Below are 27500 nucleotides of genomic sequence, written 5' to 3' on the forward strand. Positions count from 1 at the left end.
TCCATGGCTTTCGGCAAGCGTGAGGGCCTCCTTAACAAATATTCTTTTCTTTAAAGTGGTACTACGACCAAAAAAAAATTTGTTTTTCCTTTGGATTTCAAAACTATGTTAACTAAACACTAACTCACCCAAGTTTTAAGTTCTGATTTTAAAAAGACACCTGTTTATTTTAGCTGGAATTTTCTTATTTATTGGTCCGGCATTACTAACTTTAAAATCTTGAGGGAGCTGGGTCGAGGAGAAAATGACGTCAAACACTCACTAGTTTAAGAATGCAATGCGTGTGTACGTGGCCTAATTAATTTGCAGCACGGGAATTTCGGGCTTTCAGACTTTTCAACCCGTGCTTTGCATATATATTAAATTGCGTTTCCACGCTGAAATTTTAAGCTAGTGAGTAAATGACGTCATTTTGTCTAGATCCAACCCTCTGAGGTCCAATCGGCCAGTTTTGAACGTGAGTAATGGCGGACCATGAAATCCAAAACTTACACTCAAAATAAACAGCCTTTGGATAAAACTCAAAGCTCAAAATTTTGCCAGTTAGGTGTTACGTGAACACGCTTTCAAAATCCGAAGAAAAAAAGGAAATGATTTTTTGATCATAGTGCCACTTTAAGAACTAGGGCTGAAAGCAAACCCTTCAAAAGTCTATGGCTTTAAAATTGTTCGAAATGCTTGGGAAACTTTAGGGCTTCATTATTCCATAACAGAGTTTTTATTCATTTTTCATACCATCCCTCAGACGTTTCAGACAGTCTTGACTTATCTTTTATAGATTGTGCTAGCATAATATTTGGCATAATTTGATAAAACTAGCATAATTTTTGCTGCTTTTTAAAAAGTAGCACTGCTAACATAATCGGTATATATTGATAAGCCTGAGACAATTTTTGTTCTATGTTTTAGCCGCATTCGCAGTTTACTAACGGGCTAGATCGGGTTAAGGCCTCCCTAGAAGGAAGGCCAGGAACGGAAGTTGCTGTACTATGATGATATTGGTCCCAGTACCTCTCATTTGCAAGTTTGCAAAATGGTGTCAGACACACCGTCCGATAACTTTCGATTACTTTCGATTGGGGAAAACGAGAAACCAGAACCAGCGGACCATTTGCTCTAGATTTTAATAAAAAGTGTCATCATTTGAAAAAACGAGCATAAGTTTATCATAATTTTGGAAAAAAATGGGCCCTGCTAGAAGAACAATATGCTACTTTTACTTACAGAATTTATAAAAGCCTCACGGTCTTGAACAATAACCTCGTTAACTACACTTGTATCTCAACCAAATATCAGTACTTGCACTGACCCTTTCTGCACGCACTCGAGTCCAGGCTTGCACGGTCCGCAATCTGGTTTTTCTCCAATCCAAATCTTTCGGTACAAAATGGCAGCACATTGGTGATATTCTTCCAGCATGGGCTTACAGATTGGCAAGTGAGAGTTGATCGTCGGTTCCAAAACACAACAAGCTTCTTTGCAGTCACCATCTTTCTCGCAAAATGTTCCTAGAATTCAGTGACAAAACAGGAAAAGAACTTGATGTGATATCTCCTCGCCCCAATCCACAAAATAAAATATGAGTGGCCCCGTTCGCGGCAGCGGAGAGATAAACGACTGACGCACTCTAGACTGCTAGGGCAAGTTATTCATATCTGAGCTCCAATCGACCTTGATCGAATTAGTGTAAACTGCCGTTTTAATTAATCAGTTTTTAGCTAAATATGACTTGGATGAATGTGACAAAAAGGAGAGTGCAATAGATCAACAGAAAGTTGATTTGATTGAGCAGGCCATTGGTAACATTATTGAAAGGTAGCAAGGACTTATTCGGGCCTTCTACTTCACCTGCGCCTAAAGGTCCGGTAAGGCAAATACTGAGAAGAGATGTCCGTTGTCTATCAGCTAGACAGCAGAACGAGATTTCGTCCTTGCTGCGAGGGTCTAAGAGTTGAGCGGAAGCACTGTGCACAGCAAAACTCTCTAAACAATTTAACTGTCTATACATCACTTGCATGTAAACACCCAGCAGTGTCCACCAGAGTTCGCGGCCCTTGAAATCCCCCGAGTCTTCGCCTCTCGTATGGTCAAATAGGGAGCTTAATTTTTTTAAGCACGCGCGTTTTTGAGACGCGGGCGGCAACCGGAAGTGAGCTGTTTTCCCTTTTAACTTGTCTTCACGCACACAACCACATTTACATTGCTAAGTATCCTTTTTCCATTAGAGATGATTGGCATAAAAATCTGGGAGACACCACTGTCCTGGCACGCGAAATGTGCTCTTCCGGTTGCCGTGCGCGTTTCAAAAACGCGCGTGCTTAAGATCCCTAATGATTCTCCCGCGCGCACATCTCTCACGTTCAAATGAATCCATACAGTCTAGCCATACCTGGATCTCCTTTGGACGTTTTTTCACATCTTCCAAAAGTGCAGACGAATCCTTTACAGCATTGTTCATTATTAGTACAAGCCACATTCAGTTTGTGACATTTCTCACAATAAAGCACATTGCAATATGTCCCTTCCTTACAGGGTTTCTTCTCCGAGCACTCTGCCTCGTAGTATCCTGGAACAATCATCTGAAAGTAAAGTCACAGGGTTAGACTTGCCTTGATAACTACCTCCTGTATGATCGTTCATTTATTGGATTCTTTTGAGTTTGCCCAAAACGCGCTAGACCGGGGACTGGTTCCTTTTTTCCGAACCTGAAGAACACAACTGATACCTCAGCAGGAGCCCATGGGCTCCTGAGGCCCCTTTCTTGAAAGTCCCGAAACTTGAGGGCCATTTTCAGGAGTCACAATTCCCTCTGTATCTCAAGAACGCAGAGGATCTCACAGTAATTTTTTTGTTACCTTAATTGAAAACATGTTAAAAGATCGGCTTTCCAAAACAAGAGGTTGGTAGTTTCACAAATATAAATGGCTTTTCGGGCCCGACAAGTTTTCGGGACTTTCGAGAAACGGGCCCCTGATCTCAGTTAATATTGTTCTTGTCCCGTAGAAGTCTCGATTCTTTACCTCATCATAAATTATAGCTATCTCTCGCTACTGGATTCCGAACCAAGAAGTCTGCGAATCTCGGGTTCTTCAGTTCTACGCAATATCGGTGGAGTAGAAATAATTATGCGAAGCAAATGAAGGTATGGAACAAGGTAGCGATGTCAATACAGAGTACTGCTAGCACTACTGATAGAAACTTCGAAGTCACTCATAACTTGTCCTTGTAGCCCCATGCAATGATTAGATTTTGATGATAAGAACTTGAGATTTCACTGCGGTCGTGTTAAAAATTAAGATTACCCAAGAAATACTAGCTAGTTTTATATCAAGAAAAGGGACATTAAGTCCAACTAATAAGTACAACTGATTTGAGAGGTGGAGAGGGAAGAAATTAGTTAAGATCTCAGTAAAGGTAAATTTGGGCGTCTAGCTCAAATTTCTTGTTTTTTCAAACCTTGAATCGGTGGGCTGTGAAGTATATTTTCCCGAAAAAAATTGTGAAAATTAGTTTTAAAAGAGCTACAATCGCTTTTCCTTGTTTCCGGCCGTAATCTTGCGCGAAAAATGTTTGACGTATCATGTCAATCACACATGAAAGGATTGGGTGTCAATTGAAAGCCTTCACGCGCAATCTGCTACCTACTACCCGAGCATTGATGGCTCAGCACAGCTGGCTTTCAAGTAGGGGGCGAAGTTATTCAGCAGACCGTGAAATGCACGCGAAAGCTTTAAGCTTTATACGGTGGCTTAAAGGTACGCTTTTATTTGACGGCAAAATCACAACTTCTCGGTCCTCCTGTCCCGACGGGTTTTAACATATCGCTTCCAAACTATCAGTTCTTATGGATGATTGTACTACGCCAAATACCGTATGAGGAATTTTTCGTTTGTCTTCGGAGACTGATTTTATGGCACTTTTTCTCCGTCCACACGTATCCGGATATTCCTGAATCCGCAACTTCTTCTTTCCGTGTTCAAAGATATTCCCATCCACGCGTAGCGTATTCAAATCGAATTTGCGCGTCCACACGTATCAGAATCGTATCCGGATTCACTCTAGTACTCAGGACTCCTCAAGGAAACAGAGCATGCGCCATAAAGAAAAACTATTGCCTCTCCAGCCATCTTGAGAGTTGATTTCACGGCAATGTTCTGGGCTTGATCTTATTACGTCACCCGGATATAAAAAATTTCCGGATTTAGCTTCCTCTTAGCGAATTCAAAAATTTCCTCTCTGGAGAGCTTGTTCAAAAACAAAAAATTCCGGATCCGCCAGCGAATTCGCCGGATACGTGTGGACGGAGGGCGTATCCAGAAAGAAAAAGTTGCGGATTCAAAATATCTCCGGATACGTGCGTGTGGACGGGTATGAGATGAGAGTTTCGACTTGGATGCGTGATGTTGTGTGCTTACTTACCTGGCCTATGAATGAAAGTGAGGCTGGAGTTGACCTTGTTTTGATAGAAACCTCACTGCTTTTCTTACGTGCTGATTCTTACTAATTAGCATGACAACAACATCATTAACATAAGAAAATGAGGGAGGTCTGGTCAACATCAGCCTCGCTTTCATTGAAGGCCAGGTAACTAAGCACACAACTGTAAACATATCAAAAACCTAGCCCTTATTCACGATAGCCGCCATGTTGGTTTTCAAATTCTCATACAAATAGACCAACAAAAGGCATCATCTCGAGGCTCTGGGAAATAATGTCATACAAATCCTTATATTTATTCCCCAGAGCCTCGAGATGATGTCTTTTGTTTAGGACTGAATTTTGATATATCGAAATTGGTCTATTAGCCATGTGTTATGCTGGGGGGCAAATATTGGAATAAAGGCAAATTGCGGAAAATCGTTTCGTCGAAATATTGAATTAACATTGCTAAAAGTACATTTTAGAATTTAGAATTAAGTACCTTTCATAATAATTTTATATCTTTTGATTGCCTCCGACATTTTGACTTTCCACGTCGTTATCTCCTAATTTTTCAGTAAAAAAAATCGAAGTAACTTGTGTAAGCATTCTTTTTTACTACTTAGGTGATAAACATTCAATGAACATGAAACAAATCATCTGTGTGGCGAAGATGTTCGTTATAACCTCTCGAACTTGTGTTGTTTGCCCCCTCAGAAGTGTCTAGCTAATTTGCATGACAATAGCAAATCCAACATGGCGGCTATCGTGAATAAGGTCTATTCCTCACACAGTAAACTGTATTGGAGTGCATTCATCTGTGATTAAGATGCAACAAAGTACGGTTGTTTTCCTAATAACGCGAAGGGCCAGGAGCTTCTGCAGCACACTCGGTCGTTCTAAGTTTGAGGCCTCAAAAGTAAATGGCAGTATTAAATACCAAACAACAACAACTTAATCCAAATAATTCAATCTATTATCTGTAATATGATGAATAGTTTGACCATTCGCAAAACACCGTAGAACATCACCTGAATAAAAATAAATGTTCAAACTTACTTGTCTCTTAAGCAGCTCTTGTTTTAGCCTCTTTTTCAGAATTACCCTGAAGAGAGCTTTTTTAAGCGAGAGCATCTTTACTTTGGAAGATGCGCGAACACCTTTCTGGCCTCCATGAAATAAGTTATTTTCCCGGTCACTTGTCCAAGTCGTTCCTTCATTCGGCTTCCCAAGACTGGAAATGTTTTTTGGGTGACTTATGACATCAGACCTTTTGCTGGCTTCTGAGAATTTCCCAAGAGTTCCCATGCATGTGGCGGCATTACACATTCCAAACAAACTGGACTGAAGTCGAAATAAACATCCAAACAAAAACAAGAAGAGTTTCACTTTTGTCAACATGGCATATGAAAGGAGTTTTATCATCCATTTGCCGCAAAAGAAATCAGGAATCGACAAATTTCGTAATTTTTTTCATCGAAAACACTGAACTCAGTGTTCAGTGGACAGATCAATATTCTTCCCGCAATTCCTTAGAGCGAATTGCTTTGAATTAAAGCGTTTTCAACGATTAAAAATTCAACGTGTGACTGGTACTATGCTGTTTTGTCGTAACGTACTTGTTAAACCACCCGCTTTATACGGTTGCAAAGTGGATCAAAAAGCCGTGTCTATTCTTACGAGAAGGTCAAACAACTTCTTCAGTGTTCCTTCGCTACAACCCGGATAAATTGACCACAACGTGAGGTAAGGGGGTAGTCGGTGGGGAAGTAGTACACAAACATTTGGTTTTATCAATGGAGTTGAAAATGTAAATTGATCACCGTACAGGGATTCTAAAAGCTGGTGCTTTAAGGTCGGCGCACACGAGGGGACTAGTCCCCGTGACTAGTACCCTGGAGAGTTTACACGAAGGGGCTGATCGCAGGGACCAGTCCCCGGTACTGTTTACACGCGGGGACCAATTGCATAGGAAAGTAGCAAAAACTGGGGACAAGCGGTATCATTCTTTCACTCTGCAGATTTCTTAACAAACCAAAATTATTAAAATAGCTATAGCAATGTAACATTGAAATAAATCAGCTCAGTACAAACCGCAGATTGTTCAGCGAAACTATTCGGTGTTTGAATGGTTTCCGATTCAGTTCGGATATAGGCGAAAAATAAGTTGAAGCGCTTTGTGACCGATCAGTGTTCAAATTGAAAGAGGACATTCCGATTCGTTTGGGACACTAACAGCCGCCTGGGGCGCCTATGGTCGTACTGAGCTCAAAAACCAAGACCAGTGGTAATGGTGAAATTCTTTAATATTCCTTGGAGCACGTAAAAATGAAACAGTAGGGATCAAAAGTGTATCAATTTCGGTACTTAAGGCAAGGAATTGTGGTTATGTGCGAATGGAGGAATTAAGATTCGCGGTATGATCATAAGAGCAATGCTCTCTTTATCGATAGTGTCACGCAACGAAAATAATATTCGAAACTGGAACGGTTCGATGAAAAAAGCCAAGAATTTGGAATTTTGTAGGAAACAAACCTTTTAACCACCTCTCCAATTCTCAAATTGTGGGGTATAGAGTTTGTTTAGTTATTTTTCGAAGCGTTTCACGCAACTTTATAGAGTTTTCTATGGAGATGCCGTGTGGTCCACCAATATGGCGGCCGGTAATCAAAGACAACCAAATAGCTTTGTATCATGGTGTCACGCAAGGTTGCAAATGCAGTAGACCTCACGGAACGGCTGGAAACTTGAAAAAGATTTATTTCTAGGTGATCTTCAATCTCCTTTAGATAAAACTTCAGACGACCTTGCGATTTTGATTTTAGAATTTGATGACGTCACGGTGAAAACCATCAATTGTTTTCTTTCTTCTCTCGACTGGGGTCCAGAAGGAGGTCCAGTTTAGAGTCCACGTTTTGTACCGTCTCTGCTCAAGACCTATTAAAATCTCTCTTCAATACCACGCAAGAACCGTCATGAAATTACCGCAAGCATGATTGAAGATCTCCCTTCCCTTCGGCAGCATTTCAACCATTTAGGTAAATTAGTATAAGCTTAAAGTGCACTTCAATTGTTATTGGTAACAAGACTAAGGCATTATTTCAAGTTTGGTCTTCATTGATGCAAAGACGTCTTTTAGTGTTTTGAAGTTTGACTAAAATAGCGTGACACTGGATTTACAAATAGTACAGCAGCATGCCTGTAATTTAACTGGTTTCAAATGTAAGACAATGCCTAAAATAGCGATGCAAAACAACCATTACAATATCTAAACAAAAAAAGAAACTACTAAATAAAGTTATTATCTATAAAACATCAACGAAAGTAAAAAGGTGTAAATCATACCTCTTTCCCGCAGTTAGAAAAAAAGAGGTCCTTAATCTCTATGCCGCAAAGCGCGTGGATCTCTATCGCAGGTACACGTGGAAAACTAAAGACTATGCATTACGGTAACTTGCACGTGCACACATGACGTTCGAGATGGAAAAGTTAATTATTGAGAACCATTCTTTACACTCTATCTCCCATACTTGGGCTAGGAATCAACCTTTTCCCGAGTAGATTTACGGGGTGTTTACATGATACCGGGGCGACTTTCGCACCGGCGCGAGTTCACTCCGGTTCCCTCTCTTAGCTCTGTATTTGTTTACATGATATCACCGAAAAAAGTTATGCTGGGGCGACTCACACCGGCGCGAGTTCACCCGGTTGCTGCATCGGAGCGAAAATTTCGTTCCGGCGCGTAATCTCGCAACGGTATCATGTAAACGACGAACGACCACTCGTTTCGGTGTGAAATCGGCCTTCAGGTGGTCGAGGTGGTCTGGAACAGGTAGCGCATGCGTAAGTTTCGTGCTAGATGCCATATTTGCAATTTGGATTCACGCTTGTGTTTTTCGATATGTGGTGTCCCTTCAGGTAAACATGATACGAATTCACCTAGTCATCATGTAAACGCGGTATCAAGAAGTCACCCTAGTGTGAAACTCGCGCCAGTGCGAGTTTTCTCATGTAAACACCCCCTTCTTTATAGAACGCCTTTCTTGGGAGCTTTAGCACACCTACTGCTGTGAAAGCCAATCAAAACAGAGGTATCTCAGCGTCAAGGGAAACATAATATGGTACTTAGGAAATACCTGTTCATAAAAATTAAGTTACTCGATAAAGGGTGTTTTCAAGGAATTAGTCCTGGTGGCCACCAACTTGAAAAGCTAGATATTTTGTGCAAGAGCCGATACAACGTAGATTTGATCACTTAGTGGTGTACTATACTTCGGTTGGCCAAACCAGCCTTCTTTGAAGGTTTCTTCGAGTTGACGCATTGTTTTAGGACCTTTAGAACGGCAACTTGTTGTCGCGTCTTCATTATTTGCTATTTCTGCAAGTCTGCTGTTGCCCTGGATACTCCAAGTATCGGCTGTATTTGCGCGCCTCATCCCTCTGCCCTCCTCCATCTTTCCCTCCAAGGATCTCCCAGGATGGTTAAGGCGGTTTGCTTGTACCCAGGCCTTCCCTGTCGCGCACGTACCATTTCATGACTTGTTACAAGAGATCCTGTTTAGCTTGGGCTCTGAAAGGAATGATTTCGCATTCATGTACCAATATCTCACAACAAAACTGTCCGTAATTGAAAAAGCAATCGCCTCATTTCTCGCTAAGTGTGAAATAAGAGAGGACAAATGGCTGCGGTAAATTCCTTACAAGACGCGAATGACTTTATGAACGACAGAGAAAGCCTTATTCGGCATGATTCGGAAGAATTCGAAGGAGACGACGTAAGTCCGATAAATTATTTTCGGCCATTTGTAGTTCAGCTTACGTGTACATGTGTATCTGCTGCTTTGCTGAAAGCCATGGTCAAATTTAAAAGCTTCTGATTCGCAAGAAGTGCAGCAAGAATGGACACACGTTCTTTATTTGCCTTACTTGCAGATTTTGTCTGGGGAAAGCCTTCGCCATTTTAGCAGAAGACGCAACAGATCCCGTGAGATTCGTATGATCGTTCTTGCTTGTATGATTTTCGCTGTTGGGATAACAGTTGCTCTTGTGATAGATATCGTCACTGGAAGTCATTACACAGGTATAACATTGAAACAATACTTTACGAGTCATTATTAATTACATGTACATGTAAGGCTTCCCTGGTTTGGTATTTGAGCCAAGTTGTTCAAATCATGCACTTGTCATCGGCTTCCCGGAGGAAGGGAGGGAGGGGACCCTGATCTGATGTGATTTCAAAGTTCTTGTTTTTGCCCACCCGTGGGGTATTTTTTTCAAGCAAAGTCCCCAGCATTTGTCGAAGCCGAGCTGAGAAGCACCCAACTGCATTTGAAGATGCACTTCAGCACTACTGACAGATACAGCTCAAAAACTTTGCAAACAGAACAACAAAGAAAATTTATCTAAGTTGCTTAAGGTGGCTGAACACAGTTTTCACGTGCGCTCTTGCTAACGCAATGCAGTGTGTGCGCACAACCTCATCCCCAGGGTCTCTCTTCTTCCCTCCCTGGGGACGAGGTTGTGCGTGTGCAAGGATTGCAAAAAAATGTACATGGCTTCAATATGTACAGCAATCATTTTATTTGCTCAATGATTCTTCTTCATAAGTGAACAAAGTGCTTTGATGGTTTTCGTCTTTTATGAGAAATGTTTGTTAGAAAAGGTAACGATGCAAAGAACTCCGCAATTCGATTTTTCTTTGTTATCGAAAGAACCCAATTAAATGCAGTGCATGCGTAGCAGGTTAAAAAATTGCGATCAAATGTGGAATAGCTTTCTCGGAAATACGGCTATTTGTTGAGAACCACTCGTTACAATTTAACAAAATTTGGCACGAAAATACTTTAGGAAATAGTAATTAGAGTATTAACAGAGGACAGGAAATTCTAGATATTCCAGTGAACTATCATCAAGGAATGATTAAAGATCTCTCTGTCAAATTGTTATTAAAATATTGTTAACTTGTGAGCATCGTTACAAGCTTGTTGCATGCAAATTATAAAGATTTTCCAGATTTTCTGCAAATAAACAAAACCAATTTTAAAGGCCTTTTTATATTTATTCATGTTGCCATGGAAAGGGCATATATACGTCAGCTTAATTATCAAAAAACCAAAGTTTGTGTTGTTAACTTGCTTGCTACCATTTTTGGTGACCAAAGGATCAAGAGTTTTAAAGAAAAAGGTACAGGTAAATGAAACATTGGTATCAAAAACTGTGTTCAGCCACCTTAAAGCGGTATTGAGGCGAAACCACTTTTATTATATCGCTAACAAAAGACGACCTGTTGACCTTTAGCAGTGACCTCTATTAACCCTTTCACTCCCACAAGAGACCTTTATAGATCTTACGCTGGCTAACGCCAGACGATTTTATTCGTCGATGGGGAATCGCACAGGAGTGAAAGGGTTTACAACAGCTAGATTCAATCAAAAACTATGTCCCCATTAACCCTTTCACTCCCAAGAGATAGATAGATAGTAGATAGATAGATAGTTTATTAAAATAATTCATTGCAGCCATATGGCTGAATTACAAACTATTCACAATATTGATAAATTATTTATATATTTACAATAATAAAAATTTATATATATATATATAAATGCTATCTTGAAAAAGAAAAAATAAAACTACTTATAAATATGACTCATGATAAAACTGTTTTTGCATCGTTCTGTCTTGACTCTAGGTAGGTTGAATTTCCTTTGGTGTCTAGTAGCGTAGTTACTGTTAGATCGTATAGGAAGAAGATGGTGAAGTTTGTGTTCATTGTCATTAACCAGTTCATTGAGTGACACTTGTAGATTTTACTCTGTCTAACGACAGACGATTTTACTCATCAATGGGGAACCCCACAGGAGTGAAAAGGTTAAAACAATAATACATAAACAGGGAATTTTAAATACTTTGCTTATGCCTACAAATACATTTGTATGAACAAATAATGGACGGATGACCTGATTAATAGACAAAAAACAATGGATTCTAAAATATACCTTCTCATTCTCCTCCGCCATCTTGTCATCGATCGAGCAAAAAAATAATCATTTTCAGTCTCCTCTCAGTTGAACAGAAGCGAAGTCACCGCATTTTCCCTGAGAGTAGGGCATTCATAAATCTAAACCCCCACCACCACCAGGGCTTAAATTTGTTGCAAAGTCCCCTTTAAGTCCCTGTATTTCCCCACATCAGCCCAGGGTCCCCCCCCCTTGGGGAAGCCGGTGACAAGTGCATTATATCACTCTTGATCTAAGCTTGACCAAAACCTGTTGGTTGGCAAATTATCCCTAATCTGTTTCCAAAGACCAGCTTGTTTCTAACTGAGCGGTGCAGTAATTATATTTTCTGAAGATGTCTGTCTGGTAATGCCTTGCTTTTGTCAACAGCGGGGCTAAAGTACAGTACAGGTTATTTTTCACAGGTCACTCATTACCGGTGAGGTCATTGTTTTACCTATACTAAAGCAACCCAAAATTTTCAAATTAAAAAACCTAAGGCTTAAACATTGCTTTTAGGGGGGAGACCTAATAAGGCCCAAGTTTAGCATTTATATTTAGTAAAAGTTTTGTAGTAACCTGTGAAAAATTGACCTGTACTTTAGGACCATCCTTTTTGTCCAGATCTCATGGTTTACATGCCTTACACTTGCAGTTGTAGTTCTTCCAGTGCCTTTCTTCTCTGTGGGTGAGAAACATAGTCCTTTTTTTTGCTCTAACATGCCACAGTCTCTGCTGGCATTACATTATGATTAATGCCCATAGTTTCCAAGTCCAAATTTGGAACTGTTCTGAGTGGCTTCTTTTCCTTTTCCCTTCTGATCACCAGTCATTACCTGGTATAAACTGTGTCATGGTTACCTTTCTTAGACTAGTGACCTAGTCAGAATGTGGAATCAGTCAGATTGTTTTACAAAGATTGTCTTGATCATACCCATCCAGGGGGGAGTGTAAATACTCCTAGTTGCTTCATGCTACAGAAACTGGAGATAAGCGCCAGCCTGGTGGTCTTGTAGGCTCGTAGCAGACTTTACCTTGACTTTACCAAAGTTATGGTACCACAACATTACCCCCAGGCAAAACACTATAGTTGCCGAGTTAATAGGCTCCTAATGAGACGTTCCTCCCAACTTGTTGAAGTTACTGATTTGTGCCACTTTAAGTGACATAGTAATGACACTTCATTACGTCTTTCCATATTTTTTTTCTTGGGGGAGGGGGGGGGGGGTGGGCAGGATGCTAGTCCATCGCAGGGTTACCCCCAGCATTAAATTTGCCGGTACCCATTCCTACACCTGTGTGAAGAGATGCACCAGTGGTCCGGGTTCGGGTCTTGCCCAAGAACACAACACATTGTCCCCGGCCGGGACACACTGACCATGAGGCCACCGCACCTCCCACCACTTTGCCATTACATAAAACAGTTGGGTACATACCTGTATAAAACCAACTGTTGTCATCATCAAAATGAATTTTAATCTTAGGTTTAAAAGTATCTGGCTTTAATTACATCACTGTAAGGAAAACAGTAGCTGACCTCACTGAGTGAAGCAGCTGAATAGATGCTTTTCATCAGCTAATGGTGCTTTTTGAAACAACTGTTTGATCCTCCTCAATAGGTTTAAAATTAAGGTGCAAGATAATTGTCATGGTCACTCTGTTATTAAATTGTAAAATTAATGTTGAACAGGTCGTGCAGCTGTGGTATCAGATGTTAAGGAATGTTCAGATGTGGGGCTAGATTTGCTAAAGAAAGGTGGCTCGGCAGTGGATGCATCTATTGGGACTATGCTGTGTGTTGGAGTCATGAATCCAGAAAGCACAGGAGTGGGAGGGTATGTCACTGTGTATGCTCACAAAACAGACAGGTGACAAAGAATGAAGAAGATCAACAGAACATAAATATCACCTAACCGCACAGAAATGCTTGATCATTTACTTTCTCTCGACCATGTCTCCCGCATTGTTGTCATCTTAAGTCAGACCACAGAACCAAAACTGTTTGTCTTAGACCTTGCAAATAGTGGGTGGGCTCGTAAACTTATGAAAATTCTAAGTGTTTACTGTGCCCTTAATGGAAAGGCAGACTCTGAAGTTCAAATTTCCATTCAAAGGTTTTGTTTTTCTCTGTGGCCAATTACTAGAGCAGAGCAGGATAATGGGTCATGTTGTGGATTGTAATTTTTGTGAGTTTCTGTTTTCAAAATCTACTAAATATTGTTTCAGCAGATGTGATTGATGGCATTGAGAAATAAAATGGTTCTTTGAACTGTAGACATTTGAACAGTGTGTGCTTCCAAGTTGATGAATGAAAGATGCAGTAACTGATGCCTTAGGTTTAATCCAGGAAAAAAGATTTCAACTTAGTTTGATTTGTAATTTATTCCTTTGTTATGTAGTACTACTTGAAGGATACTGAACGCAATTTGACAATGCCAAATTTACAAATCCGTTTTTGTACCTCTTCGTCTTTTTCTGGAAATCTAAAACTTAATTATTGAAATGGCACCACATTATTTTTATTCATTAGTGGTGGCTTCATGCTGTCTGTTGTTCCTAAAAATGGCAAGGAAGTAGCAGAAATGATTGATTTCAGGGAGGTGGCACCATTGGCAGCCACAAAGGACATGTTTCACGGAAGTGAACGCCCTGCACGCTGGGTGAGAATACTCATGAGTACAAATTTTTAATTTCATGTGGTGGATGAAGCAGACTCTAGAGAGCAAGATGAAAAATGTAACCCTCTTGGTCTTGGAAAAAATGTCCAAGACATTTGATGAAAATATTTGCATCCTGTAGTTCAATAATAAATTATTAAATTTTTGTTTTTGATAAGTTTAAGAGTTACATTGAATTATTGTGATATTACCATTATTACTTGTTTTTAACACAATAAAGTAATAATTTTTAAAAATAATGTTAGTGTACAGTGTATATTAAAAGTGTTTTTTTTTACGTTTGTATTTTCATTGCAGGGTGGTTTATCAGTAGGCGTGCCTGGAGAAATTAGAGGATATGAGTTAGCTCATAACAGATATGGAAAGTAAATATCTGCATAAACCTATTATAGGCACAGCCTCTTAATTGCTGTTTAAGCCTCACTATGAATAAAAAAAAAAATCTTTGTATCAGTTGAATTCTTTAAATATTGTTGCAATGTATATTTTGGTTACCAAGTTCCACTTTAGTACAACCCAGTAATTTTTTGTTGCTTATTCTGTAGTTTAGGATGGAGAGAGTGGAAATGGATTGTAATTCGAAAATGACTGCCTAAAATTCATTTTATATGTCTCTTTGAGTTGTCCGGAATACATGTATGTGGTGAAATCCCACTAAGTTTCAAGTTAAAGCCAGTTTTAACCAAAGTGAGTTTTTCTGGTGGCTGAGGAACGACTGAAGGAAAAAATGTTTTTCTGACGCACAGATGGGGGAATGGTGTCCACTGTGTGGGTGTCTTCAGGCCACATGACTTGGTGGATCAGTTTGTTTTTTGGCCATCTGCCATTGCCTGACCTACACCTCTTTGAGACCCCAATATTTGAGAGCTAGCTGTTAGGCTATCGTAAATAATAATGGTATTTTGTTTTGCTTTGTTCCGTAAAACCACTAAAGGTGTATAGTACAAGTTATTTCAGCTAGGTTGAATCTTGAAAAAAATTCATTTACTTTTAGGCTAAAATGGTCAGAACTGTTTGCACCTGCCATAAAGATTGCAAGAGAAGGATTTAGGGTCACTGAACACACAGGTATACATTGCATGTCAGATACTTGTGGGAATGAAGGACTGCATGCATTTACTGTATGTTATGAGCACCTTTTCATGTTTTTGGTATTAATTTGTCAAATTGCTGCCAATTTTTTTCTGTGCTATCTTAACACATTTAAGAATTGACGATCTAAGGGAAAGGATATTTAAAGTCTTTTTGTTCTTTTTTTGGTATTATTTGTATGACAATTTTGTGGAAGTTAAAATTTTGATTTTATTGTTGTCCATGACATAATTTTACTGGACTGTTTACTAGGAAGAGTTCTGAAAAATCTAAACAAAACTGTGATTGGGACTGAGCTTGGGAAAGTTGTAGCACCCAAAGGTGTATTTTTACAGGTATGATATTCTTTTTCATGTAAATTAAAATTATGAAAGTTAATGCCAAAAATTAGTTACAATGTATTAAAAAAATTACTTTAAAAATTATTTTTGTTATAATGTGAGAAAACTAATTACTTGCTTTCTAAAAGTCTTAATAGATCTGTGTTGTTGTTGTGTTGTTGAAAAGTCTTTCTTCTCAAAACTGATACAGTAAACAATGTTTTTCAGGACATGCTGGTAGTTAAAATCTCTTGTTTATGTACAATCTCCCTCTCAATTGCAAAATCTGTATTGGTATCATTTAATTTTTTTTGGAATGGATGCCTCAAATTCTTTAAAAAAGCATGACCAAAGAGCAAAATCAACTACCAGAAGATATTGTTATTGAAACGGTGAAAATTAATTAAAATGTTATTATATAATATTATTGTAATGAACAAATGGACAAAGTCTTACGTACATGTACTCTTCAATCTGATGTCCTGTATTTCAAGGAGGGTGATAAAATGAGCAATCCTGCACTGGCAGATACCTTGCAGAAGATAGCTGAAAATGGTGCTGAAGTCTTTTATAATGGACCAATAGCAGACAGCATAGTTGCAGCGGTAAGTTATGAGAATACTCTCTTTATTTTTTTGCATTTCTGATTGGCTCTGATTTCTGCTAGTCCTTCAAAAATAACTGATAGAATGCCATTAGGCCAATCATATCAACTTCTGTTGTCCAGGATTAGAAAAGACTGGATGAGTGGCTCCAGATCATGACGCTTAAGGTGGCTGGAACCAGTTTCACCACTTTTAGATACCTTCTTATTAGATGGGTCATGACCACTATACTGTGTCACATAACAGCAATGTTATGGTACCATATGTAACACCAATTATTGCATAACAACAGCCACTATTGTGATGTGATAGGTGACCAAGGTAACATGGGAGCTCTCCAGAAACACCTTTTATTTTGTCTTTACTTGTTTATATCTCAAAAATAAACTCAGTGACCCCCATTTTTTTATTGTAGAATAGTAATAAGCAGTATTTAAGATAAACTATCAGCAAAGTTTAAAAGAATTCTTGGGAGCCAATTCAGAGCTACCTAAATTTTTCGAAAAATTCAAGGTAGCCCTGAATTGGCTTCTAAGACCTTTTAAAAACTTTTTCAATAGTTCTACCTCAGATTGCTAATTATAGGGTGTTTTTGGAGAGCTTTCATGTTGCCATGGTAACGTATTAAGTCACAACAGTGGGTGCAGTTTGTTAAGCAATAATTGGTGTTTCATATGGTACCATAACATTGCTGTAACATGATACTACCATTTGCATCCATCCTTGAATTTTGCGCCAATCTTTACTTTTCAACTGTTAATGGTTTGTCCCGTTATGTGTCACTTTCGACCAATGAAATGTTGGCAGTTATTTTGTGAAATTGACCATGTTTTTGGCGGCATACCAGCGTGTTTTGTTCACATGCTCTTGAAGTTCTTGAAGTTTTCAGGTTTTCCGTGAGAGCAGAGATATTTATGAATCTCCCGTGAGTTTCCAAAGACACGAAATATGGAATTTGGTATTCTTTACCAAGAGCAGATACCGGTAGGTGATTCAGCGACTACGGAAAAAAAAACATGAAATCGAAGTGAAACTAGAAAGATCAAGGAGGAAATATTTCTGTGTCTGGGGCATTCTGTGCACCCATGTTTTAAGGAGCATTTGAAGTCTTGATCTAAACCGGCTCCTGGACGGTAATTTACCTCCTTCCAAACTTTTTAACATTGAATTTTTTTGTCTCCATTGCAAAAGGAGCATAGATAGATGAGAGAGAGCACAAGAACAAAACATGCTGGTATGCTGCCAAAAATGTTGCCAATTTCAAGACATAACCGCCAACATTTCATTGGTCAAGAGTAACACATAACAGGACAAACCATTAATGTTTGAAAAGTAAAACTTTGCAAAATTTGTCACGCTTCATGGATGGACGCAAATGGTAGTATAGGGTTGTAGTGACAACCTTTTTAATAAAAAGGTCCTTAAAAGTAGTGAAACTGGTTCCAGCCACCTTAAGTGTAGCTTTGAATTTTGGAAATAGCTAAGAACACAATTCAGCACAAAATTAATTTAGCTTTCTAGTGAAGTATTTTACAAATCGTGGAGGTTCTTGTCAGCTTTTGTATTTAACCTCACTGAGAAAATTATCCTCAATCTGAACACTGTAACTTTTTACACTCAATCTGCACAATTGTTCATGCTCAGCATCATCAAATAAAAAAAATATATATATAATAATAATTATTATTATTACCTGTATTATTATTATTATTATTATTTTTATATAGTACCGGTATTGTTATTCTAATGCAGTAGACTTAACAGTTTTTAATTATTGCTCTGGTATAATGTTCAACTCAACTATAGAATACTAGTATAGTGTATTACATACTTGTAAGCATACCGGTAAATGAAGAAAGAATGCACATTGCACATCCCAATTAACTGATTTTGTCTCTTTATATTTCATTATCATTATCGAACAGGTGAAGTCCGAGTCAGCATATCCAGGGATACTAACAAAAGAAGATCTATCAAAATATAAACCATTAGTAAAAGATGCCATCAATTCCACTTATAAAGGTACCTGCTGTAAGAGTGACATGTAGTGTACAATGTACATGTAACAGGGGCGTGATCCTTAATAGTGATACCGATAATAATATAAAAACTCCAAGCTGATTGAGTGATATCACCTCATTTAATCCAGGCTTATCAATGTTTATTTTGCCATGTGGTTGTACATTGGGTTGACGTGGTTGAAAGGCAGACTATTGCGCATGGGGTAACTTTGCGTGGTACAGCTCTGTAACTTGTGCTTCTTTTTAAAAAAACATTATTGTTTTGTATGCCTGAGGTAGCACCCAATGCCACTCTGGGTGTGGAAATGGCCGAGAGTACCCAAGTTACAGCGTATGAATGCTAGCCCTGGCCGACATGTTCTTTTTGTTTATCACTAAATATTTTAGGGTACCAAGTCATAACAACTCCTCTGCCATCTGGTGGCCCAGTACTGATCTCTATGTTGAATATTCTTGATGGCTTCAATTTCACCAAGAAAGACCAAGACACAAATCTTACATATCACTATATGATAGAGGTAAACTAACATGTACATGTGCAAACCCAATCCATGTAGCTAACTTGAATCAAACAGGGGTTTGAATTTGGAACTTTGCCTCTCTTCATGGCATTAAGAGCATGTTTACATGGTGATGGGGGTAACCTGCCTGTCCATATAAACTCTTATTTTTTCAACCTTTCAGTTACATGATAGGTGCAGTAACCCGCCAAGGCGGGTTACCTGGTCTGCCAGACCAGGTAATCCGCCCAGGCGGGGTCACATTTGGCCACGTAAATGCTTGAAGGTTGGGTAACCCGCCAACCCGAGGTCGGCTCGTGTCACAATAATACCGTCTTTGGCGGAGGCGTTGCGGCATTAAAAGTGTTAATACGAAGCCACAGCACTGAAAAGTTGAAGCAAGAGAAGCTAGTGAGAGTAAAGAGCATTAACTGCCAAAATGTGTCCTTCACCTACCATTTTGCCTGTTTACGTACTTAGCGACCACGCAGTAGGCTCGAGAAAGGTTACCCAGGACCCTGGGGTGGTAAGATTGCATGTAAACACAAGCTATTTTTCGGCCCCACCAACCCGGGTTAACCAACCTCCATGACAACAGGCCCTTAACTGCGTGAACAGTTTTCTTTGTTGCGGGAGAGAAGGCGTGATCCTTGTCCATAACTGTTGTTGTGCTGATCTCGGTAGATTGATCGCTGTCATTGCATCAGGCTTTATGGTTCCTTCTCCTTCGTCATCTCCTCACACCCAGTCTGTAAAATTATTGTTATCACTTCACATCCGGTACTTTGACGCTATAAATTTAAAGATTTGTTGGCTTGTTCCTTTTACCTTTTTTCCTTCTTCTTGTTGGACATATACATTTGAATATATTTATATATACTTGCGCCGAATAAGTAATAAATTATTATTAAATTATTATTACTTGGCTGCCATGGGTTGAAGAAACACAAGGCAATTACGCGCAATAAATCCTTCAAACTAACAAGAAGTCGCACCGCCTTATTTTGCTTACTAAACGGAATAATCGATGCTCTGGCATTTCACAAGTCTTTCCCCTCCAATCTCAAGAATTTAAACAACATTTCTGAGAGTTTCATTTGTAGTAATTTATCGGGATCCATGCCTCCTTGAGGGTTGTCGCCCAAGGAACCTTCAATAGGACTTACAACGGAAAATAAGCCTATCCGGTACTTTCATTATCAATCCTGTACTTTGAAAATCTATCGAAAAGCCATTATTGCATGATCAGATGTCCAGATAATCTTAACTTGTTGCACTTGGGTCATATGCATGGGTCAATGACTGAGGCCAAGGTGACAACCGCAGAGTGTACAGGAGGCAAGAGGCAGTGTGGCCCTGTGATTAGGGCGCTTGCCTTGAGATCCGGAGATCCCGGGTTCAAGACTCGCTCTGACCACTCGTTGAATTTGTTCCTGGTAGTCCCTGGTTCAAATTCCTAGCTGCACTTGTAAATAGCCAACTGGTTTGCCTCCGGCCAGTTTGGATTCTTAACAGTTGTTGTTGTTGTTCTGTTTCGTCGTTTCGTTGTGTTTCATTGGCCCTGGCGGGCCTGAAAAGCCCCTATGGGGAGCGGTCAATTATGTATTTATGTATGTAAGATGCTCTGCTGCGTCACGAAGGTATAGAGTGTTGTCCCGTGACGTCACGGTGGCCATGTTGGTGTTCCTAAACAATGAACGGCAGCCATGTTGGTGTACCCAGCAAATCCTGCGGGAATTGAACTCTAATTTCCCGCAAACGTTTTCGTTACATACATTCACACAAGTTCCCAAACCAAGATAACTTCATTGTGCTTATTTTCCAAGGCAATGAAGTTTGTTTTTGGTCAGAGATCATATTTGGAGGACAGCAAGAATCTTACTGATTTCGTACAACAAATGTTGAGGTAAGAGCTGGGCATTAGAGATATTAGAATTGAGTTTTAAACGGAACAGCAAATTATTTGCAAAAAAGCCTTTTGAGACTTTTATACAGTCGATCGAACAGTCACATTAAAATGGTTGAAATAAACCTTTGAACAGAGTTCGTGCGTCCAACGCGCTGGCATCTACGATTACAATTACAAATGACGAAAGATATTAAATTGAGAAAAACGTTAACGCGTTTTGTTACCGCTGTGTACTTTGCAAGAGAACCCTTAACTGTCATACAATAGAACGTCCTGCCCTCAAAACTATCTACCAACCGGTCAGTGTAAAACGCAGACTACAGACAGCAGACCGGGGGTAAAATGCAGACTGAGGTTATAACGTAACTGTTGAAAAAGCCCAAACCCCTCAGAAATGCTAACCTTAAACAAGATTTAGGCTTAACGGTTAGCATTTCTAAGAGGTTTGGGCTTTTTCAACAGTTACGTTATAACCTCAGTCTGCATTTTACACCCGGTCTGCAGTCTGCAATCAGCGTTTTACACTGACCGATCTACCGACCGCATTTCGATTACCGAGATAAACAATAAGGACAAAGTCGTTTGCGCGGCCCTTGGGCTATAACAAGATTGCAACCTGCAAGCGCTTCCTCTGTTCTTCCCCTGTTCCTCTGTGGCTCTCGTCTCATCTTTCACGATACCAAAACATCGAAAATTCCGTTCCTCTGTCATTCTTTGCGCAAGCAAGCTAAATTAGCGCAGACATCAATTCTTGAAATTTAGCCGCGGAGTGGCGACAACCATCGGCAAATCAGTGAGAATTCCAGGTTATGACTCTCGATTCTGATTGGTTGATATATTATCATCCACGCAATTCAAAATTTGATTGGTTGGCATGATTAAAAACAACCGAGGGGAAAGTGAGCATAGCGTGATTGTCATTAAGTGTTTTTCAGTGATGGTTTTGAAGCGGTTGACAGTTGGCGTCTGTATGGAAATGAGATTCGTAGGGACCGAAACCAGAGGTTTTTCGTCGTTAATTCGTTGTCGCCGCTTCGCGGCTAAATTTCTTCCAAGAATAAGAAAAAAGAAGGAAAACCTCTAGAACCAGGGTAAGTTTTTGAGTGTGTTATAAACAAAAAGTTGCAGGATCTTCTTGTACAATCCGAAATTATAATGGACACTCGTACCCCTATTAATCGCAAATTACAGTCGATATCGCGCAATTTCCTTCAAAAATGTTTCCCGTGTTGGCAATCGACTTCTGTATAGGTGACCGAAATCAAGTACTGAGTTTTAACTGCATCAAACGAGTTATATTAACCGCCGTAAGGAGACAGGAAAAGCTCGTTTTTGCGGTAGTCCTTGCTCGAAGCGATTCGCTTTGAAGAAGGGCCTCCCCCCCCCTCCCCCCCCTCTGACATCTCCCAGCTCTGGTTAATTTAATATTTGTATTAATTTAACTCATTTGCTACAACTAAATTTCTGTCCCGTTGAAATCAGTGGTTGATGCCAGCACAGAACTGACAGGCCAGAACGGGCATTTGGAAGGACTAACTCTACAACGCTTTCAAATTAACACACTTGGAGGATGAGGTATACTCCTCCAGAAGATACGAGGGATCATCACGCAAGTGTTCCTTCAAATTGTTGCATTTTCCTTGCAAACTGACGGGTCTGGCCGACCAGTTCTGACAAAAGGAAAGCGCCCTTAGTTTCTACACAAAAATGTAAATTTCCATCTTGTTGGTTTTCTTCCCAGCAAAAAGCACGCAGACCTTTTGAGGGCGAAAATCTATCGAAACCAAACATTTCCTCTGTCCCATTATGGGTTGCTCGCAGACCAAGCAGGATCACACGGTACGGCGCATGTGTCTGTTATAGGACCTGACGGCGATCTTGTTAGCCTCACCAGGTAAGAATTAAAAAGTACTTCTAAAAATACCCGTCAGAACCTTTCTCGAACAAGTGCTTATATGCCTTGTTTGGGTCGTGTCGTACCTCAAAGATAGCAATGGATTTAGCACAGAAAACAATAGAAGTACGACACTAACCAACCAGCGAAATACACGTATAGTGTTCAACAAGAGGTACGACCCTACCCCTTGTTTGTTATTTATTTGTCATTCGGTGCCCTACCTGACGGTGGCAAAACCATTTCTAGTCACAACCGACAATAACTATATTACCGGCGTCATCGCTGCCATATGTGGCAGCGATCGCCGGATGACGTCCCACGCAAGTCAAAGATTCGATACCCCCAACGATTGTTTCGATTTTCCCCTGATCGGTGTAGCTATAGCTAAAGATACCCATAAAACGTAGCGCTGATAGAGAGAAATCTAATCGGCCACAAAACTGAAGAAACGTTTTCGTCCTGTTCGAAACGTGAGGCCTTTCATTTGCAGAAAGGACAAGAAAAGACCAGACAGTCGACACATTCACTCTTGTTGAACTTTCCTTTTCAGCTCTGTCAATGGTTATTTTGGGTCCGGGATCATGACCAAGACGGGCATTCTTTTAAATAACGAAATGTTAGATTTTTCAATTCCTGGTTTCCAACGAATGGCCGGTGCTGGTCTACCAAAGGTAGGAATTAAGCTCCAGAATTACTTTTCTGAGGACGCTTTCCATTTGAGAAACTGACCGGCCAGACCGGGCATTTGGAAGGACTAACCTTCAACTTAACACACTTTGAGGATGATACATACTCCTCCAGAAGAATGCTCGAGATTACCATGCAAGTGTTCCTTCAAATTCAGTTGTTGCATTTTCTTTGCAAACTGACAGGTCTGGTAGGCTGGCCTGTTCTGACAAAAGGAAAGTGCCCTTAGGGTTGTTTTCAGTACTTTAACCAATCACAGCGCAAAATAGGTGGTTTTTACTTAACGCCATCGCCGCCATGTTGGTGGACGAAAACAAAAGATCTCTTGTTCGTTTACCAGCAATTCGGTAGAGTACAACATTGTTATCCGTGTCTCTAGAGAATGCTGGCAAACCACCCATATACACTCATGACACGACACACTGGTTTTGCTTTCCACACTGACGAGGCGAAAGAACAATTTTTAAGAATATCACTACTCTTAGTAATTTTGTTGGGAATTGTCTCCAGATAGGTGGCCAACACTCTTATAATGACAGCTATTTTAATTTTTGATCCCGTTTCACTCAGACTCTCACTGCTCAGTCGAATAACTTTTCAATGAAGGACTCGTTTTTCCTCTGACACTTTCGATATCATGTCTTTTTCCAAAGTTCGGCCCTGTCGGTCTTAAGGATGATTCCTCAGTTTAGTAATAGAAGTTGTCGTACGATTTTCTTTAAACTTTTCTCGATTGTTCCCTTCATTATGGTGATTCAAAATGTGCAATTAAAAAAATAGTTCGCCTAGCTCGTTTGCGAGATATAACTTGCTCAAGTCACTCAATCATTCAATCATTGCGACTTCATCTATCAAGGACAAGTTTGTTCCATCGGTTCACGCTACGTTTTGCAGGAACAGGAAGCACAGCTTTGACGTAATTCTTGAAATAACAAAACAGGTGTATTGTATTCAAAAGGAATAATTTAATGTCTGTTTTATGGCACAGGCACACGTCTTGAAAAGGCACTGACTGCGAATATTCCTCGGTTGCGTGATCTCGAGGAGACAATTTTGTGTCCACTGCACGAGTGATGGCTACGAATACTTTTTTCCCTATATACGTAACTTTTTTTTCTGACGTAATGTTTTTAATATTTTTTTTTGACTGCACAAAGAGGAGGAGTAAGAGAATAAAATTATGCAAAAAAAAGATAGGTCACCAACTTCGTTTAGGAGAAAACAGAAAGCAAACCAAACTCGACCCCTTGACAACATATCTCCCCGATAGCGCGGTTTCACTTTCACTCTCGGACTGAAATGACATTTAAGCATCATCAAGGCGATCACTCGACTTTTTGCTCGTAGATGCCTGAATACGAACGTGGCCTACGTTGTGTTATGCGCAGAACAGGATGCGCAGTGCTATACTAGGGAATCACCTTAAAGTATATTTAGATTGAATTGTAATTATTTTTCAGGCTAATTTTGTGGCGCCTGGCAAGCGTCCTCTTTCTTCCATGATACCAACAGCTGTGCTGCACGAAGAGGTATAATAATGCAGTAATAGACATCGCCTTCTGGTGTGCATATTCAATTTTGTGAGTCAGGATGCCTTAACTGACGATGATCGCGATCAAAAACTCCTTGCTTTCGATTTAACGCATATTGCTACTAAAACGCACGCTTGTTGTTCGGATGACATTGCCGTTGAAGTTTGCCAAGACATTAGTGAGTGGGAAGGGGCTTGCGTATCCGCCTGCCCATTCACCCGCCGATCGACCTCACCAATCCCGTTGCCCTGCTTATCCTTCCATCCTAAAAATTGATAGGAAAAAATGCGACATCATAATTCCTCCTAATGTATCAATAGGGAGGTTAAGCGCGCGCGTTTTTGAGATGCCGACGGCAACCGGAGGAGAACATTTCGCTTGCCAGGGCAGTGGCGTCTCCCAGATTTTTATACTAATCACCTCTAATGGAGAAAAGATACTTAGCAATATAAATGTGGTTGTGTGAAGACAAGTTAAAAGGGAAAAGAGCTCACTTCTGGTTGCCTTCCGCGTCTCAAAAACGCGCGTGCTTAAGCTCCCTAATGAATGTATATCACAGCTCAATTCAACCTCATTTTGGCTACTGTCATTTTGTCCGTATTGCTCGTTTTATTGTCCACCAGTTATGACCTTAAGTCTTTGAAATTTGTTCAGGGCTCTGAGTTGGCATAAAGATCAACACCAAAGATTCGTATTGTCATTTATTGTGATGCACCAAACTATTCCTTGCTCGTACCGTGGCCGGGAAGTGGTAGAGAAGTGGTTACGGCGGGACCCCACTATACTACATCGCATCCATCAAGGCACAATACAACATTTTCCATGTAGTGGCTCTCTCGTCCATGTAGTATTCATTTCTCTATTGTTTTTGTTCTTTATTTTTAGAAGCGTTGTTGGTTCCGTATGTCATTGGGTGGTTCGGGTTCGTACCACATCATACCTGCTGTAGCCGATGTTTTAGTGAACACTCTTTCCTTTGATGTTTCTTTGAGTAACGCCATAGAAAAAGGCAGGGTGTATTACGACCTCAAAACTGGCCGAACGGAAATCGAAGGTTTGTCGATGCTACTTTGTAAAAACTGCTAAACACTGGCATATCTTAATTGTTCCCCCGCCCTTCCCCAAGATACCGCTCAGGGCCCAGATGTTCATCCAGTTGTTTCACGCAGTCTTTTTTTTTTAGGGCAGTTGTATTTCTTTTCCTTACCACAAACCCCTGCTTACCCGAAAGAAACATTGCTTCCAGTCCTTAGTCTGAGCTTCGAGGTGTCCAGGCCAATCACGATCCAAACACTGTCTAATGATAGCCAATTAATTTAATGCTTATAAAAAGAGTCCCTTATACCCGCCGTGTTGTTTCCTTCTGAATTTCCCACCAAAAAGTGTTCTGCGTGTGACGTCACCTTCCATAATTCAGTAGGTAAAATGTGGGGAGGGAAGGATGCTTTGGGGTATGCAAGCGTGTGTGGGGCGAAATTGAAATACGACCCCCCTAAAAACGACTGCATGGTAGGCTAAGTTGTTCAAAGCTAATCCTGGATTACTGGAAACTAGAATTGCAGTTTTTTTTTTTTTTTACTGATGAAAAAGAGTTTCCACAAGATTTTTAGCCTTCAATTTTGACTTTATCCCTCTGTTTTCCGTTGGCTCAAAATTTACATCATTAATCGGCTCTTGAACGACTGTGAACAATTAGGCCAGTCGAGAATTGATTTTCAAAAAGTAAGCTAAAGGTCTTTTTCCGAGTGGTCGAAGCGGCGCAAACAGGGTGGTGATGAACCAATCATATTTGAAAGCAACTATGTGAAATGTGGCGAAAACGCTATCCTGGCATACGAAATGTTTAACTTCAGGTTTGCCGGCGTCCCTGGCTCCAAAACGTCTCGTACTTAAGCTCCGTAATATTTATTGTATTACTTGTAATGGTAATGGCAAATGCCGCTAGCGAAGTACTGAAGAATTCTGGTGTAGGTGCTCGGTCAAAGGGGGTATGTGACCCAAAATGATGTGTTTTTTTTTTCATGACACCCAAAATGCCCAAAAAGTAGAATGAAACATTGCAATAACCACTTAAAAGCGTTGAACAACATCAATAAAAATACAACAAAAGGAAAGAGAGGCATGGATGGACATAAGTGGACAAGATTGAAATTGATTGCATTTGGGTAATCCTGTAATCTTGAAAAAGGTCGGCCCACCGTTTTTCATGTTTATGGTAAATCTCGTGATTAGCGTTTTTGCTCAGAACCACGTTAATTGGGATGTGACGATAATTTTAGCAGTAAAGGAATTCCACATTACCATTTTCGAGTTTTAAACTTCTGATAAAGTAGAGATTTCTTCAAAACACCCTAAAATAACGTGACATAGCCCTTTTAATTCATTACCTCAGTTATTTTTCACATTTTAACGCTTTCCTTTTGCAGCCAAGAAGTTTCCTGACCAAAAGAAAGCCAAAGGCCTTGAGCAGGCGCTTCGGAAAATCGGGCACAACGTCACTGCGCATGGCAAGCTGGCGGATGTGAATGGAGTATCATATTTTAAAGAGAAGGTTGTTGCTCATGCGGACAGCCGACGTGGTGGGGCTCAAGGCAGCGCTCAATTTTAATTAATGAACATTGTGGTCGTTCTGTCGGTCGACCTTCAGTAATTTATTCGGGGCTTTGCGCCAAAAGCATGTTTAAGGTTGCGCATTGGGTTATCTCGTTTTCATTTAGCTTCTAAAAACGAGATGAATTTCAAATTAGGTGTTGACGAAACCTGCAATCGTGGACACCAATTCATGCGCAGGTAGCCTTATCGCCTGTTTTAAAACCAAGAATGGTAATAAATTCCTTTTTGT

The 27500-nt window shown here is 40.1% G+C and overlaps 2 protein-coding genes across 2 annotated transcripts in view; one reads left to right on the top strand and one right to left on the bottom strand.

Moving 5' to 3' along the window:
* LOC138041236 (uncharacterized) overlaps positions 1-5970 on the bottom strand; it is a 6362-nt gene extending 392 nt beyond the window's left edge. The window contains exons 1-3 of the mRNA XM_068887006.1: positions 5479-5970; positions 2390-2579; positions 1310-1508 (exon numbers count right to left, since the gene is read on the bottom strand). Of these exons, the coding sequence (XP_068743107.1) occupies positions 1310-1508; positions 2390-2579; positions 5479-5844 (755 nt within the window). The 5' untranslated portion in view covers positions 5845-5970. The remainder of the gene's footprint in view (positions 1-1309; positions 1509-2389; positions 2580-5478) is intronic.
* A 3031-nt stretch (positions 5971-9001) lies between these two features.
* Positions 9002-27500, top strand: part of LOC138042699 (glutathione hydrolase 1 proenzyme-like) — an 18697-nt gene continuing 198 nt past the window's right edge. Inside the window, exons 1-16 of the mRNA XM_068888667.1 lie at positions 9002-9194; positions 9352-9499; positions 13108-13252; positions 13948-14077; positions 14393-14460; positions 15090-15163; positions 15440-15522; positions 16002-16112; positions 18038-18134; positions 18521-18651; positions 20460-20539; positions 22284-22436; positions 22990-23110; positions 24587-24655; positions 25544-25712; positions 27085-27500. The exon at positions 27085-27500 is cut by the window's right edge and continues 198 nt beyond it. Coding sequence (XP_068744768.1) covers positions 9099-9194; positions 9352-9499; positions 13108-13252; positions 13948-14077; positions 14393-14460; positions 15090-15163; positions 15440-15522; positions 16002-16112; positions 18038-18134; positions 18521-18651; positions 20460-20539; positions 22284-22436; positions 22990-23110; positions 24587-24655; positions 25544-25712; positions 27085-27266 — 1857 coding nt within the window. The 5' untranslated portion in view covers positions 9002-9098 and the 3' untranslated portion in view covers positions 27267-27500. The remainder of the gene's footprint in view (positions 9195-9351; positions 9500-13107; positions 13253-13947; positions 14078-14392; positions 14461-15089; positions 15164-15439; positions 15523-16001; positions 16113-18037; positions 18135-18520; positions 18652-20459; positions 20540-22283; positions 22437-22989; positions 23111-24586; positions 24656-25543; positions 25713-27084) is intronic.

This window comes from Montipora capricornis, chromosome 3, assembly GCF_036669925.1.
Source record: "Montipora capricornis isolate CH-2021 chromosome 3, ASM3666992v2, whole genome shotgun sequence".
Classification (NCBI taxonomy): Eukaryota; Metazoa; Cnidaria; class Anthozoa; order Scleractinia; family Acroporidae; genus Montipora; species Montipora capricornis.